This window comes from Lolium perenne, chromosome 7 (genome assembly GCF_019359855.2).
Source record: "Lolium perenne isolate Kyuss_39 chromosome 7, Kyuss_2.0, whole genome shotgun sequence".
NCBI classification, from domain to species: domain Eukaryota; kingdom Viridiplantae; phylum Streptophyta; class Magnoliopsida; order Poales; family Poaceae; genus Lolium; species Lolium perenne.
Genome location: NC_067250.2, coordinates 216,277,207 through 216,292,749, shown reverse-complemented (window position 1 = coordinate 216,292,749; position 15,543 = coordinate 216,277,207). Strand labels below are relative to the sequence as shown.

The 15,543-nt window shown below is 43.7% G+C and overlaps 3 protein-coding genes across 3 annotated transcripts; all 3 read left to right on the top strand.

The window, feature by feature from the left end:
- The first annotated feature begins 3,252 nt into the window (after nt 1-3,252).
- LOC139833850 (putative F-box/LRR-repeat protein 23) lies at nt 3,253-4,935 on the top strand. The gene is made up of 2 exons (XM_071824206.1): nt 3,253-3,578; nt 4,506-4,935. Exons 1-2 carry the CDS (start codon nt 3,253-3,255, stop codon nt 4,933-4,935), a joined length of 756 nt encoding a protein of 251 aa, XP_071680307.1.
- A 1,304-nt stretch (nt 4,936-6,239) lies between these two features.
- On the top strand, nt 6,240-8,723 carry LOC127314199 (uncharacterized). The gene is made up of 4 exons (XM_051344656.2): nt 6,240-6,477; nt 6,581-6,686; nt 6,778-7,004; nt 7,093-8,723. Exons 1-4 carry the CDS (start codon nt 6,286-6,288, stop codon nt 8,584-8,586), a joined length of 2,019 nt encoding a protein of 672 aa, XP_051200616.2. The 5' UTR covers nt 6,240-6,285; the 3' UTR covers nt 8,587-8,723.
- Nucleotides 8,724-10,060: 1,337 nt separating this feature from the next.
- On the top strand, nt 10,061-12,847 carry LOC127314200 (protein mago nashi homolog 2). Its single transcript, XM_051344657.2, has 3 exons — nt 10,061-10,382; nt 10,481-10,657; nt 12,584-12,847. Exons 1-3 carry the CDS (start codon nt 10,143-10,145, stop codon nt 12,647-12,649), a joined length of 483 nt encoding a protein of 160 aa, XP_051200617.1. The 5' UTR covers nt 10,061-10,142; the 3' UTR covers nt 12,650-12,847.
- Nucleotides 12,848-15,543: the final 2,696 nt, after the last annotated feature.

Sequence of the window (15,543 nt, the reverse complement as noted above, 5' to 3'; positions counted from 1 at the left end):
AGTTGACTTGAAACTATGGCTATGTGCAATTTTCTCTTTATTTAAAAGAATTTTTAGAATATTTTAGAATTTGAAAATTCTTAGAAATAAGTTTGATTTCCAGGATTTTGGATCCTTAAGAATTTATTTAGAGCTTCTTTGATTTTCATGCATGAACTTTATAGGTGTACTCAAACTTTTGTTATTTCTCTTGTGCGTCAATACCTCTTTGATAAGTAGAAATTCCTAGGGATCTTCCTTCCGCATGTCATTTGATCCCCACCGTTGAGTCATTATGATCTTTCTTCTATGGACTTTTCCCTCTTTATTTTAAAGAAAAATCTCATCCCCTCGTACCTCTTATGGTGATTCATTTGTTTTCATGAGGTATCAAACACCGATTCAAATTCATAGGAACAAATAGGACATGACCATCATATCATCTGATTTTTTTTGCGATGGGCACGGCGCCCTAGGTCGCTGGTTTGTGCGGCACGGTGGTGCGGCACGGTGGTGCGTCTACACGCGACATCAGTTAGGGTCGCAAGCTCAGTCATGGTGGAGACGGGAGGGTTGTTGCGGTGGTGGTAGAGTGTAGGGTCTTTATGTGGTAGAGCGTTTTCCTCGAGCGTTTATGCATCCGCACGGCAGTGTCGGATGGGCACTATGGAGAAGGCAGTGCGGTGGGCGACATTGGTGGCGGTGTGGAGGCATGGAGATCTGGTGTCACTGAGGTGTCGTGCAGTTAGGCCATGGAGTTCCTTCCTTGATGCGCTCGTGTTGTGTGTCGGCTCTGGCCGACGGGAGCTCTTCGGTATGGCCATCTCCTCGGAGGAGAGACGAACTTCATGAACTTCAATCCGGCTGGTAGTGCTAAGGTTCGGAGATCCTTGCAGCCAAACTGGTTTGGTGGCGGTCTCAGGTCTGATTCTACAAGCGAAAGCTCTGTGTCGGCGCTCGTGTGTGCCATCTTCCTCATTGGAAGCACCGTCGTGGGCCTCCCACACACCCGATTACCCTAAGTATTATCTAGGCCAAAGCCATAGATCTTTCTTTAGATTAGACAAAGGGGTTGTCTTTGACGTCGCTACCTCCTTAGAGGCGCCATCTTAGAGCCACCTAAACTGGGTTGGTCCTATGTTGTTTCTATCGCAGTGTTGCTTGTCGGTTTGCGCAAAGGGTTTTGTGATGGTGGTTATAGGTGGTTGACCGTTTTGTGGTGTTCCCTTAGGTCAGTCTGATGCTCTCATCGGAGCCGGGTTAGCGAGCTTGGCTTCCTTCTTGGATTACCTCATTCATGTTTGACACCCCTCCCTCTTTTTTGGGGTGTTGTCGGGTGGAAACCATGAGACCAAGTTCATATTGGCCGCTTGCTTTGTCAGATGAAGATGGAACTTCCATGAGCAATGCACTAAATCTCAACTTGTTCAACACATACAAGAGGAGATATGTATTCGGGAGTTGGCTCACACTAGAGGGAGTGCCCCACCTTTGCGAGAGTAGGCTTAGGTTTTCTAGTATGGGTGTGTGTGTGGGGTTCTTGGATTTCCAAGATTTTGCATCCTAGTTTAGCCGTCTTGTAAATTGTGTTCTTCTCCTTCTACAAAAATAAGGTATGTCTTTGGCATGCCCTCAAAAAAAGATGAAGATGGAAGGCAAGGTCCTCCTCCTTGAATGTTTGTGTCATGCGATTTTTCTCTGCGTGCTCTCTGTTGTTGGTTGGTGTGAGGTTTGCTTGTATTGTTATTATTGTTGTGGGGTTGGTGTTATTGTAATTGTTGATGTAGCTCGATGTTCTGCCATGCTTCGGTGCATGCTGTTGTTCTAGTTTTGCTAGGTGTTGTAGAATTTCCTTGCCGCACCATCCTTCTTCTTAATATTCATGAATGGCACCGCTAGCTGCTTTTGGTAAAAAGTAATGACGAATCTACGATACTAGTAACAATGAAAAGTATCGTACACTTTTATCATGCATAAGGTACTAATTTATGATACCACCCCGCTAATGCATAATATCATGAGGTACTATCATAGTTCCATCATATTTAATATTTTGTAGAATCTCAATTCAAATTTGTGTACATGATGTATTTGATATTAAATTTTCTAATTTTAGGTGCTGTGATACAGTATCTACCTATGATACCACTTCACATCTCTCCTTATTAATTGTCGTGCCATATCAGATTTTTACCGACATGGCATGCATGATACTAGCCATGATACTCCCATTGTGGCTATTCTAAAGTAAAGTGAAGGTCCCCTTCCTCCTGAGCTAAGCGAGGCCGTGTAGACACATGACAAATTACACCGATTAAAGAGTTAGGGCGACGACAAGCAGGTTGCACTGACTGATTTTTTACTACTTATGTTTCCCGTTTGTTTCCATTTTGTTGTTTTCTATTGAGCGGATTTTATCACTTTGTGCATGTTGTGTGTAGATGTAAATACTCCATCCGTTTCATGAAAGTTATCTAAGATATGTTCAAATTCGAATGCATCTACACACTAAATAGCATCTACATACATCAGAAATTTTGACAAATCTCAGACAAGTTTCATGAGACGGAGGGAGTAGATCGAATCAAAATAGATATTGCTATTTTCATATCTTTTACCAGATTTTTTGGTGCATTTGGATCAAACCGGATATATTCTTTTTTTTTTGAACAAACCGGATAGATTCGAATGCGACTTTATATTGGATTGCAAATATGAAGCGGATTTGAGCTGGACTCGGGTCGGACGTGACTAATCAAAAAAATTCACACATAAAATTATAAGTTATTTCTTTTATGTAAAATCATGACAAAAAGCATGTAACACTAGACTGTAGGCAAAGTTACATACTTGTTTATATAATACAGTTGCTTGCGTCCTCCCTATAATCCAAATACAACACTGAACATTAGCTATAAGCAACAATAATCCGTGATAAGTATTTAGGGCCGGACAAATACCATATTCGTCGGATATCCGTTTAACCAATATTCACATTTATATCCATATCCATCCATATTTAGCGGATTACTAAAAAATGCATACTTGTGTATCTAACAACGGATCCGCGTGCAGATTTGGAGCCTAAATTATGATCACTTATTGGTACCATTTACTGGCGACTAAATTCGAGCCGAGGCGGTATCTTGTGCCATTTTGCTTGGCACCGAGGCCATAATAAGGCCCACGACAGAGGCTGATCAGCCAAGTTATAAGAGCAGGAGAAGTCCCACGACAGGGGCTGATCAGCCAAGTTTCTGGTATCCCAGAGAAATGGACGCCCCGCCGTCGCCGGAGCAGCCTGCCAGGAACTGGTCGGAGCTGCCTCTTGAGCCCCTCCATTCAGTCTTCTCCAAGCTTGGGGTTGTTGATCTGCTCATGGGCGCGGGCCTCGTTTGCCACTCATGGCTCGAGGAGGCCAAGCAGCCTGATCTGTGGCGATCGGTGCACACGCGGCACCACCACAAGGTCCTCGACATGAGCGCTGGTGATCTGCGGGAAATGTTGAAGGCGGCTGTCGACCGCTCTGCTGGGGGGCTGGAGGTGTTTGTGGGAGACTGGTTTCTTACTGATAACCTCCTCAAGTACATAGGTGACAGGTACTATTCTCTCGGTACTAGATTGTCATACTAAACTATATGTCGGCAAATCGATTCTGGATATACTGGAGGATTTACTTGCAAACAGTGTGATAATTCTTGTGTTAAAATCATGTCCCGATTCTTATCATCACTGCCTTTTTCATAAAACACAGGAGGATTTATGTTCTTAGAATTTAACTAGATTTCACGTATTTCTAAAGCTAGGTAAGGCCCTTTATGCTGCCTTTACATCGTAGTTGTGTTTTAAACTAAATACAGGCACATATTTTCTTTTACTAAACTGAAGGTTCATGAATGATGAGCCATGACGTCGACTATGAGTCAAATCAGTTGTTTGGATGTGTATACTTGTACCACGTTGATGAAACAACATTGTAATTGGTCAGTGCAGTTATACTGCACAACTGGTCAAAATTCTTGGTAGAGAAATGAATTTTGTTGCAAGAAAGAGATTATACTCGTGTAGAATTCAGGTGGCAGTCCAATTATCACTAGCGGTCAAATCAGTGATGCATAACTTGAGCCTTCCATAATCAACCCTCTCAATTTATTTCTTGGTGCCCTTGTACGGATGGTTTAGGAAATGCAAGCCAACTAGATCCAACATGTAAAATCGAATTGCAGTCATCCTTTGCAATTTTTAGTACCCGCGCTGGGTTACCTACCGTTTTACTGCGTAGCATTCTACATAGCACGGCTAAGTTTTTCCTATGAAAACAGTGAAAAGATAGCATTATATGGATCTTCTTGTATTTAATTATAAGGAAAAAAACAAAGTTATGTACCAATTAAAAGTTACAGAGAAGGCACCACCATGATTGTAATGAGACGTATAAGCTGTGTAGCTGTAACCATGTTCATTTGGCTTCCAATAGAAGATCAACGTTTCAGGGGGTTGCTAAGAGGCTTGTGCTGCTTTTGCAGGTCGCCCTCTCTGAAGGTCCTTGACCTTGTTGAGTGCATCAACATCTCCTATGAAGGATTGGCCGAGGTGATACCAAGGTTTCCTCTACTGGATGGAATCGTGCTTTCCGGCTACAAAGAACTCGGCTACAAATACATGGGAAGGGATGTGTATCAAATCATTGGCAAAACATGCACACAACTCAGGCGTCTCGAGCTACACCACGGGAGCAGGGAGCAGGCTCTTGGGATCGCGGCATTGGAAGGGCTGCGAGACCTTGCCCTTGTAGGCGGCGCCATCGACGACGGAGACCTGGCAGTCATTGTTGATAGCTGCCCTCAGTTGGAGCGTCTTCATGTGACTGGTTGCTTCAAGATCGTCGGCAACACAGTCCTCAGAGCCAAGTGTGCCAGGATTAAGGAACTGAGGCTTCAAACCTATCGTTACTAGAAGGGACAAGGTATTTTCTCCATTAAGAAGAACAAGATGATTCCAAATATTTCTGTTACCTTATAAAAAATATATGTCGTTGTGGATCAGTTTGTTGATGAGTGGGATTGTGAGGAGTGAGGACACCTATGCAGAGATGTTCTGTAGGGTATGTTTGAAGGGTATTTTACAGAGTTTGTTGATGAGTGGGAGTGTGGCCAAAAGCTACCTTACGGATATTTTTGTCATGGGCAAATATTTGGTTGTTTATTTGGATAATAATATTAATGGCCAACATTTTGCCATGCCAATGCTATCCCCGTTTATTTTTCTTGTAATTGTTGGCCAACTCATGGGCAAGCAAAACCTTAAATTTTGTATTTTTTTCTTGTCAAGGCAAATTTGGGGTAAAATCAAACACCATGTCTGCTTGGAACAGATGTAAAATTAAGTGGACACTGTTGGACACACTATTCTTAGACCCCAATACAAGCATGTAGGGGTGTAAATGGTACATAATTTTCTCTCCGAATTCGCATCTGTATCTGTTTTTGAGGATATGATATGATATGGATGCCGATGTAAATATTGGTCAAATGGATATCCGGCGGATATGGTAGCGAATATGGTATTTGATAATATCTGACAGATATGGATTATCCAACATCTTTTACGAATTATTCGAGGTCCTCAAAGAGAATAATCCGATAAAAAAAGCCTAACCCTAACAATCTAGACAACATAGTTACCTCATCGGCTCAACTATGTATTTTAATAGCACGCAACTTGCTTTATTATACGAACACGAGTGTGCACGTTTCGTTGTAATTTACTATACTCCCTAACACTCTTTCTGCTCGTACCTTTTACATAAAAGAAATGTACTTCCAATTTTATGTGTATAGTTGCTTAACCAGTGGCGGAGACAAGCCCCAGGCTGCACGGGCGTTGGCCCGGGGCGTGGGCGGAAAACACAGGCTTGATTGTAGCAAAAGTTACACTGTATCATACTTTAGCCCACTGTAGCAAGAAGATGGCCTGGGGCGTCGTGAGATCCTGGCTCCGCAACTGTGCTTAACTATTCCCTTCCGATCCGAGTCAGTTCCAAATCCGCAACCCAATATAATTCCTATCTAAATCTGCTGAAAAACATAAAAAATATATATAGAAATAGTAAAGGAGGGCCTGGTCACAGAGGAAGAAGCGTTGACAGTGAAATGTTCGCAACTGTTTGGCGCCAAAAATTCAATTATTTCGGATGGCACGCTAAAGTAATTCGCGCTTTCCCTCCACCCAAACAAAACAGCGAGAAAACAGTGGAAAAGCCGCCGCCGCCGCCGCCGTCGTGGTGGGAGGGAGAAGAGAGAGGCCATGCCGATCGAGCTGCCGAGGGGGCTGCCCTTCGCGGTGGACACGTGGACCCCCGCCTCCGCCCTCAAGCGCCACCGCTTCCTCACCCACGCCCACCGCGACCACCTCGCCGGCATCACCACCACCAGCGCCGCCGGCGCCGTCTACGCCTCGCGCCTCACCGTCCTCATCGCCCGCCACATCTTCCCTCAGGTATCCCACCACCAGCAACCTACGCCTCGTCTCTCTCTGCCTTATCCGTTTCTTTCCATCTGATCTGCATTCTTGTGTTCTTGGAAATTTTCCCCTCTCAAAGCTTGGACCGGACGCGTTCGTGGAGATTGAGCTCGGCGCGCCGGTGCTCGTCGAGGACCCCGACGGCGACTTCACCGTCACCGCCTTCGACGCCAACCACTGCCCTGGTCCGTCCGCCGCCAATGCCGTCCTCTTCCCCTTTTGGTTAATTCCTCATCAGTGCCACCACGACTGACTCCAAAAAAAAAAATTTGGCAGGCGCGGTGATGTTCCTGTTCGAGGGCGCCTTCGGCAACGTCCTGCACACAGGCGACTGCCGCCTCACTCCCGACTGCATCCAGGGCCTGCCCCTCGGGTACATCACCGTCGAGGGATCAGGAGCCAGCCAGGCGCCGCCGTCTTGCCGCATCGACTACCTCTTCCTGGACTGCACGTTTGCCAAGTGCTCGCTGCAATTCCCGACCAAGGAGGCCTCCATACGCCAGGTACTTGTGCTATGCTGCTGCAGTCAGCAATTCAGACCATGTACTGAGCTTGTGTGTCTAATTCTCATTTCTTGCCCTCAAATTTCAGGTGATCAATTGCATCTGGGAGCACCCAAATGCGCCGACGGTTTATCTCGTGTCCGACATGCTGGGACAGGAGGATATACTGATCGAGGTGTCGAGGGCATTCGGGTCAAAGATATTCGTCAACAGGGACAAGAGTCCAGACTGCTACCACAACCTCTCGCTCGTCGCACCGGAGATCCTAACTGAAGACACGTCCTCGCGCTTTCAGGTGATGGAATTCCCCCGGTTGTCGGAGCAGGCGACGGAGATGTTTGCATTAGCACGGGCAAAGCAGCAGCCTGAGCCCCTCATAATCAGGCCTTCCTCCCAGTGGTATGCGCACTATGCCCCGCAGGAGGCATCACTGAAGCAGAAGCTGGTGCTGACGGAGCCTATGCGGGATGAATTTGGGGTGTGGCATGTGTGCTTATCGATGCATTCGTCTCGCGAGGAGCTGGAGGAGGCCCTGCGGTTCCTTCAGCCCAAGTGGGTCATCTCGACGACGCCTCCTTGCCTTGCCATGGATCTGTCCTATGTCAAGAAACACTGCTTCATGTCCAAGCTAGGCCCTGATGATCCCATCTGGAAGTTGCTTGGAATACCGCATGGGAATTCTACTGTCGTAGGCTCACTGCAGAAGGCGCCAACCGCACTAGAAGCCATGAAGCAGAGTGAGGAAGAATACACTTGTTCTGCTGTTTGCAGTCAGGTATTACAAAATGAAGAACCGGCGGTAGAGGATTTTGCAATCGAAGCGGCGCCACCGGTGACACTTTTTGGGAGAGCAAGGTTTGGGTTACTTCAGGACTGTGAACTGTGGAAAGACGAGTATGGGAGTGTTCAAGTGGATGAGGAAGTTAAAATTGAGGAGGAACTGCAGAGTTCATATACAAAATCCTTTGAGCTGTGTAACGACGTCAAACCTGACAAAGGCATTGCTGACGTGATTGATTCAACTCAGGCTGTAATGAAAGAGCTCCATGCTTCAGCAATAGAACCTGAGTTGCACAAGGACTGCAAATCCATTGATGGCAGCGAAGTAATCGACATAGCTGAAGGTGAAGTGCAAGAGCACAGCTTGAGTACAGAAGGCTGTGCTGAACTTGTCGAGGACGCGGAATGCAGTCAGGGCACGGAACGAATCAGGGCAGCTAGATTCGTATCCAGAGAAGCGATTTCAATTGCAAGAGCTAAGCTCTGGGATGTTTGCAAGGCCAGGAATAGCGTCGGATTCGTTGTCGAGGCAGTAGGTCAAGAAGATAAAGTAGAACTAACAGAGAAACTGCCTTCGGAGGATCGCATTGTTCTAGCAGACATTAGCAACAGATCTGAAGGCTCTGGTACTGACAGAGCAGATACTGCTGGAGTTGGGTCCTCGAAGGTTCTGAACGTGAAGCTGAGGAGGCTGTACAGGTCGATGAACGTGGCAGTTCCTCGGCCATTGCCGTCATTGGTGGAGCTCATGGGAGCCTCCAAACGACCAAGGATCTCATCCCAAACTCTGCATCTACGATAGATTTTTTTTATCAGAGCATAAGATTACTTTTAGAGCTCTAGATTTGCCCCTGTGCACCTACATATTTGTTGCGAAGCGATTCTGTTGGTACAAAATTAAAGTGATTTAATGGTTGTTAGTACAGAAGTTTTTCTTGATATGATCTTGACATTGTTGGACGATGTAGTTGATCCAAGTTTCATGTTTACTTTTGTAGAACAAGTCCATATTACTGAATCCTTTTTATTTGCATTTATCTGATCTGTTTGGGCTCTCATGTTCAGATAAGCGGACTATCTCCAATCAAAACAAAGTAAGCATATTGTAGGCTTGAGAAGCTTGTAAACTGAGCTCAGTTTCAATGAAATGCACTTGATGGCCCGGCTTTCAATGATTGGCCTGTGGTGTATGTGTCGTGTGGATTATGGTTTATGCACGTGTGCGAGACTATGTGTTGAGGTGTTGGTGTGTTGTAAACTTGTAATCGAATCTTTATGCTGCCGTGTGGGGCGTTATATATAAAGCCGGGCCAACAGGCCTTCTATTTAAAAAAAAAGTTTCAATGAAAAGCGAAATCTACATGATAATTTCAAATTTGAACATAATGTTTTTTTTTCTGGCTGCTACTATATGACAGAGTTAATACGGGGAACCTACTCCAAAGGGAAAAAGTTCCATTTACCTAATTATAACTGTGTTTTATGTGAAAAAGAGGTTACAGAGACCTAGCTGCATCTTATTATGGATTGGTCTTTTGCACAGGACTGCCGGAACTTCATTTTACGAGCACAAAAAAGAGGCATTTCGTTCTTTGCTGAAATTAGCTTTGCTAATCAGAGTATTCACAGAGATAATTGTAAGGAAATCATCATGGGATGCTAGAAAATTTGGAATGAAAGAAACATAAAGGTGTTCAAGGGAGAAATACCTCTCAGTTCAGAACTGGAAAAGACAATTAAAGGATGATCTTTGCTTTGATTATCCATGGAGAAAAAACAGAAACAAAAAAAAGCCCAACACTTTTATGGAGATCATCATCATGGGATGCTAGAATACTTGGAATGAAAGAATCATAAAGGTGTTCAAGGGAGAAATACCCTCAGTTCAAAACTGGGAAAGATAATTAAAAGATGATTTTTGCATTGATTTTTGATATAGCAAAAACAGAGAAAAAAAACTCAACACCTTCAGGACTGGATACAGCTGAATCTCTGAATTTTCTCCCTGCCTTTTATCTTTTCCCCTTCTTTGTATATCTGTACATATGTAAATATTCTCTTGGTATTAAATTACACAGTAGGGGAAAAATCTACTGTTACAGCGTCAATTTCTTAAAAAATTTGAATACATATTCGAACCTTTTTTTTTAGGATGAACGATAAACGGGCCTCAGACTGAATTACAGAGGAGAACGTATCAGACTCCAAATGAGGGCCTTACATCGGCCCAAACATGAAGACAGCCCATAAAAGGAAGAACAGGCAGAAAAGGGAGGTCCAGTAAGGTCTCGAGGTCGACGACGAGGCAAGCACGAACAGGAACAGAGCACCTCCGCCCCCACGAACCAAGAGGAGACCATGGCGGCGGCCGGCGGCGCGGGCGGCGAGGATGCCAGCGGGGCGGAGTTCTACCTGCGGTACTACGTGGGGCACAAGGGCAAGTTCGGGCACGAGTTCCTGGAGTTCGAGTTCCGCCCCGACGGCAAGCTCCGGTACGCCAACAACTCCAACTACAAGAACGACACCATGATCCGCAAGGAGGTCTTCGTCTCCCCCTCCGTGCTCCGCGAGGCCAGGAGGGTCATCCAGGACTCCGAGGTCTGTATCCCCCTTGCTAATTACCAACAGGAAGGAATCTAGGGTTGCGGGGTTTAGTTACTGACGGCCGAATCTGTGGGTGCTGGAATTGTTGGCAGATAATGAAGGAGGACGACAGCAACTGGCCGGAGCCCGACCGCGTCGGCAGGCAGGAGCTCGAGATTGTCATGGGCAACGAGCACATCTCCTTCACCACCTCCAAGATCGGCTCCCTCGTCGACGTCCAGACCAGCAACGACCCCGAGGGCCTCCGCATCTTCTACTACCTCGTCCAGGTAATTCCACCCTCATTATTTCCCAACAATCGCCAGCACACTTCGCTTCATGTCGGCAATGTGGATTATATGTTCTGCTTGCTTTTGGAACATAACCTAACCGAACATTAGTCTCAATTTTGTGCTAATTTTGTCGATTATGTCTTGGATGTACCTTCCAGTTTGACAAATATGTGTTGTCATTGGCATAGATAGACTCGTCAGACGAAAACTTTACGCATAGCATCACAGATTATGTGCTTAGGTTTGTTCACTTGGGAGTGGTTATACTGGCACTGGCTCATTTATAAGCTTGACTTGATGGTTAAAAATCAGCTTAGCTGAAGTAGGTTCACGACAATGCCCCTGCAGAAATTTTGTTGTTTAAACTGATGGAAAAACATCAGTGTCTGCTAATGTGCACTTTGGTAACACATTTGTAAGTAGATTCATGTATTCCGTCTGTACAGTCATAGTGGTAGCAATTAAGAATGCTTTTCTAATGGTACTGATAACTAATAGAAAATGCTAAGCCCCTTAACAGGTTTGCTGTCAATTTGTGATGGTCCTGAACTATCCTTTTGGCGAACTCATTCGCTGTACACTGAGTTATATACTTAACGACAAAATTTGAAGTTTGGGAACACTCTGATATGTTTATGGAAAACGCTGTCAATATGTTTACCAGTTTGTAATTTCATTGTAATATGTTATCTATCAGCTGCAAGAGGAGTAAAGCCATATCTTAACTTGCATTATGTCTAATTCAAGCTGACTGATTTTGAGATATATTTCTGGTGAATGGCTAGCTTAGATGTCAAATTGTCTTATTTTCTCTGAAATTTGGACCCACCCCATCCATTACAAAAAAGGGACAACCAATTTGTCACAACCTTTTAAACCCAGTCATTAAAGCATGGTACCACAATAAGCACCCTACCTGCTATCTAAAGGAAGCAAAAATACACATGCCACATCACATCAACCTTTTGGTGTCTACGAGCTACCAAGATGAAAACTGAAAACACAAAAATACAGTTTGACATCTGCTAGTGTCCTTTCCTTTTCTGAGGTGTTCCTGGTTCCATCTTGACAAGCAAGCATGGCATGTATGGAAGTTGTAAAAATAGATGAACTATATAAAGTCAAAGAAAGAAATATTTAACATGATATGACATTCACCTATTAAACTCTAGTATATGCTTGCAATTTTTTTTAAAAAAGAGCAAGACATTTGCTTTCGGTTTTGTACTACCAAAGACACTGTTGAAACCCAACCAATTTGGTAGTTTTCCTGACCTAACAGAGTATTCCTGTACATGAGTATAATTGATTGCGCATCAGGGTTCCTTAGAAATACTCCCTCCATTCGCAAATATAAGATGTTTTAGGCATTTTAAAGTGACGTAGATACACCATAGTGAGTGATTCTACACACTAAAAGTAAACTAGATCCATACCAAAATAGATGAATCTACTACACCCTAAAACGTCTTGTATTATTGAACAGAGGGAGTACTTTCAAGATGCTAGGTTTCCACCCTAGAATAAACTTAATTGAGTTAATAATAGTGCACTTCTGATGGCATTCTAATTTGATTATTTCTACGTAATGAAAAAGACTAAAATTGTCTGCCATCTATTGAATATTGATCATTAAATCCCTGATTTTCTTTTAGGTTGACTTAATGGACAAATGCCATGTGCGGCCATATATTAATAATTCCTTGCCTACATTAAGGAACTGTTAGTGACACATGCATTGTACTCAAAGTTTAAAGCTGGGCACAAAACCATGTTACGAGCTGCTTCTGTTAACCCCGCCAAGATTAATGACTAATTGGCTCAAACAGTTGTGAGGATAACTAGTACTTTTTGTTTTGCACCACTACTCTGTACCTGTAACTGAAAACTATTCCTAACGTTTATTGGTGTTTTTGCGTGCAGGACCTGAAGTGTTTCGTGTTTTCACTTATCAACCTCCACTTTAAGATCAAGCCTATTCAACTTTGAGCTCCTTTTGGTCTCCCAGTTGTGTTATGGTATTGGAAGTGTTAGAGAATTCTGTATTTTATGTAATATGAAGTGAGTTGCTCGTGATGTAGGGATGTGCGTGAAACACTGGTTGATATATTTTGGTATCACCTGAGGTTGTTGGATTGTGCAAACTTTGAGTGCCCATTGATATTTATGCATGCTTCTTTTCCATTATCTGGTACTATGTATCTTATTTTTATATCAACGTGGCTTTACTTTCTACAACCTTTTTCTTGTTTATGACCAGAGCTCCTCCTGCTGCCCTCGTGACTCTGTTCGTCACTAGTTTTTTTGATTCATCACTTCATCAGGACATTATTTATGTTTGTCTGCCTGATGTTAACTTTGATGCATATCAACATGCTTACAAATGTTGGAGAACTGCACTTGTGTTCTTTTTGCCAACGCAGCATTGAAGATATTCTTTTGATTTCTACAGATTCTTTTGTAACTCACTAATAAGAGAGATCACCAAGTAGGGATGGAGCCTTTATTTTGGAAAGCAGGATAGTGTGATTAAAGGCTCCATTGGCCTATGAACCTTCATCTTTAGCCTGTGATTAAAGGATCCATCTTTAGTGCGGTTAATGGCATCTTGGATGCACTGTTTGGTTGTCAGCCAGCCAGCCTTCTTTTGGCTTTTGCAACAGCATACCGGAGGTTACTTTCTTACATGTAAAGAGGAATATAGTGAAGGAAAAAAGGTCAGATCTTATTACGTGAGAAAAGTCACATGAACATGATCGTGTTCTCCATCATATAGACATGTTACCTCGTGTTGCCAACAGTAAAACTTTGTAGTTGTGGATAACAGAAGAGTAGTTTTGAAAGGTAAACTCAAAACATAAGAGTAAATTGGAAGAGGAGGAGGTCATTGGTGCGAATGGCAATCTCGGTCGAATGACATCGCCCACGTATAATTTTTTTTGTACCGGGTGTGCTTAGTAATATGCAACTGAGCTAATCAGTTAAAAGAAAAAAGTACTCCCTTTCTCTGGTCCATATTAGTTGCCGCTGATTCATGAGGTGCCATAGTGTAAAAATGAAGAAAAAAAAACTGTTGAAACCAGTATATATACAACTGAAGAGAAAACCAGTTCAATACTGGAAAAAAAACAGTTGTACCCATGTTTCAGCCGGAAAAATTTCGGTTGCAACCATACCAACATTAATCTATGTGACAAATCCAACAGTAAAAGACTTGACCGAGCTCTAAATAAGTTATATCTGACCAAGAATTAAACAGTCAGGTTACTGCCGAGGAGGAGAAAAAAATAGGCAGAGAAAGAACACGTTTATGAATTGAAACTGCTTCTTCAGGTGCACGTGCACCCAGTACGGCGGGGAACAATTGGACGACCATGCTTTGCTGCTTTTCAGTTTTATTCCCGATCCATGATAAAATCAGGAGTAGCAGCATGTTACTTCACTCGCTACTGCTTTCCTTTTCTCAAAAAACCCAAATGGTCCAAGGAAACAAGATCCATCATCTCGATGGCCCAAACACATTTTGAGTTTACCAACCATCATTACTAGTTCCACAATTCTTTGATGGCTTTTACCCTATTGTACATATTCCCATCCCAATGCATTGTCTAGTTAGGCTTTTTTGTGTTCAAATTCAGTGCAATGGCCAGCTAAATCAGTTAATGATGTGGAACATTGTACAATGCAGTGCAATGGTCTTCTTTTTGCTGCTACCATTGTACAATGATGTATGGACCTCTTTTTTTAGAATACAGTACAACACAGACGCTCACAAACACGCACAAACACCCCTATGAACGCACGCACGCACACCCTACCCTTATGAGCACATCCGAGGGACTGAGCCGGCATATCTTGAGGTTGACGAAGTCACCACTGGTGCCTCGCTGTTGATGGGTACGTCACCTACCACTGAAAGCATAGCGCCAGTTAAATCCTGAAATAAATCCAGGTAAATGCAAACACCCATGCCAAGTCTAGGACTTGAACCTGGGTGGGATGGTTCCACCACAAGGGACCTAACCACTATAGCCAAGCTCTGTTTGCGGACCTTTTCTTTGTTCTCGAAGAAAACATCTGGGATCGTTCTAATTCTTTGAATTTTCAATATTATTTATGTTCACGCAAATCTTTATCTGCATTTTTCCATATAAACCGAGCCAAAAGTATTGGTCTTTCCATAATTAATATCACAAGTTTCTATTACAACACAGTTGAAAGGACACGGATGTCGCCTAGAGGGGGGGGGGGGGGTGAATAGGCGATTTAAAACTTTTACGAGATGGGCTTAACAAATGCGGAATAAAACTAGCGTTTACTTTGTCAAGCCCAAAGCCTATATACTATGGTTCACCTATGTGCACCAACAACTTATTCTAAGCAAGAGTTCACCTATGTGCACCAACAACTTATGCTAAGCAATACAAGCAAGTATGTGATAGCAAGATATATATAACTTCAAGCACGATGGCTATCACAAGGTAAGGTGCATAAGTAAAGAGCTCGGGTATAGAGATAACCGAGGCACGCGGGAGACGATGATTTATCCCGGAGTTCACACTCTTGCGAGTGCTAATCTCCGGTGGAGAGGTGCGGTTGCTTAGTGCTCCCGAACGCCACAAGAGGCTCACCTTGAGGTGTGGTTGCTCGATGCACACCAACGCCACAAAGGCCTCACCCCAAGATGCGGTACTCACACCACACACCGAACGCCACGAAGGCGCCTCACCTAAATCTCCGGTGACCCTCGCCACAAAGGCCTAGGTCACGGTTCCACTAAGGGATTTCCTTCGAGGCGAAAACCGGGCCTTACACAAAGATTGGAGCACACATCCACAACTTAATTGGAGGCTCCCAACAAATCGCCACAAAGGCCTAGAATC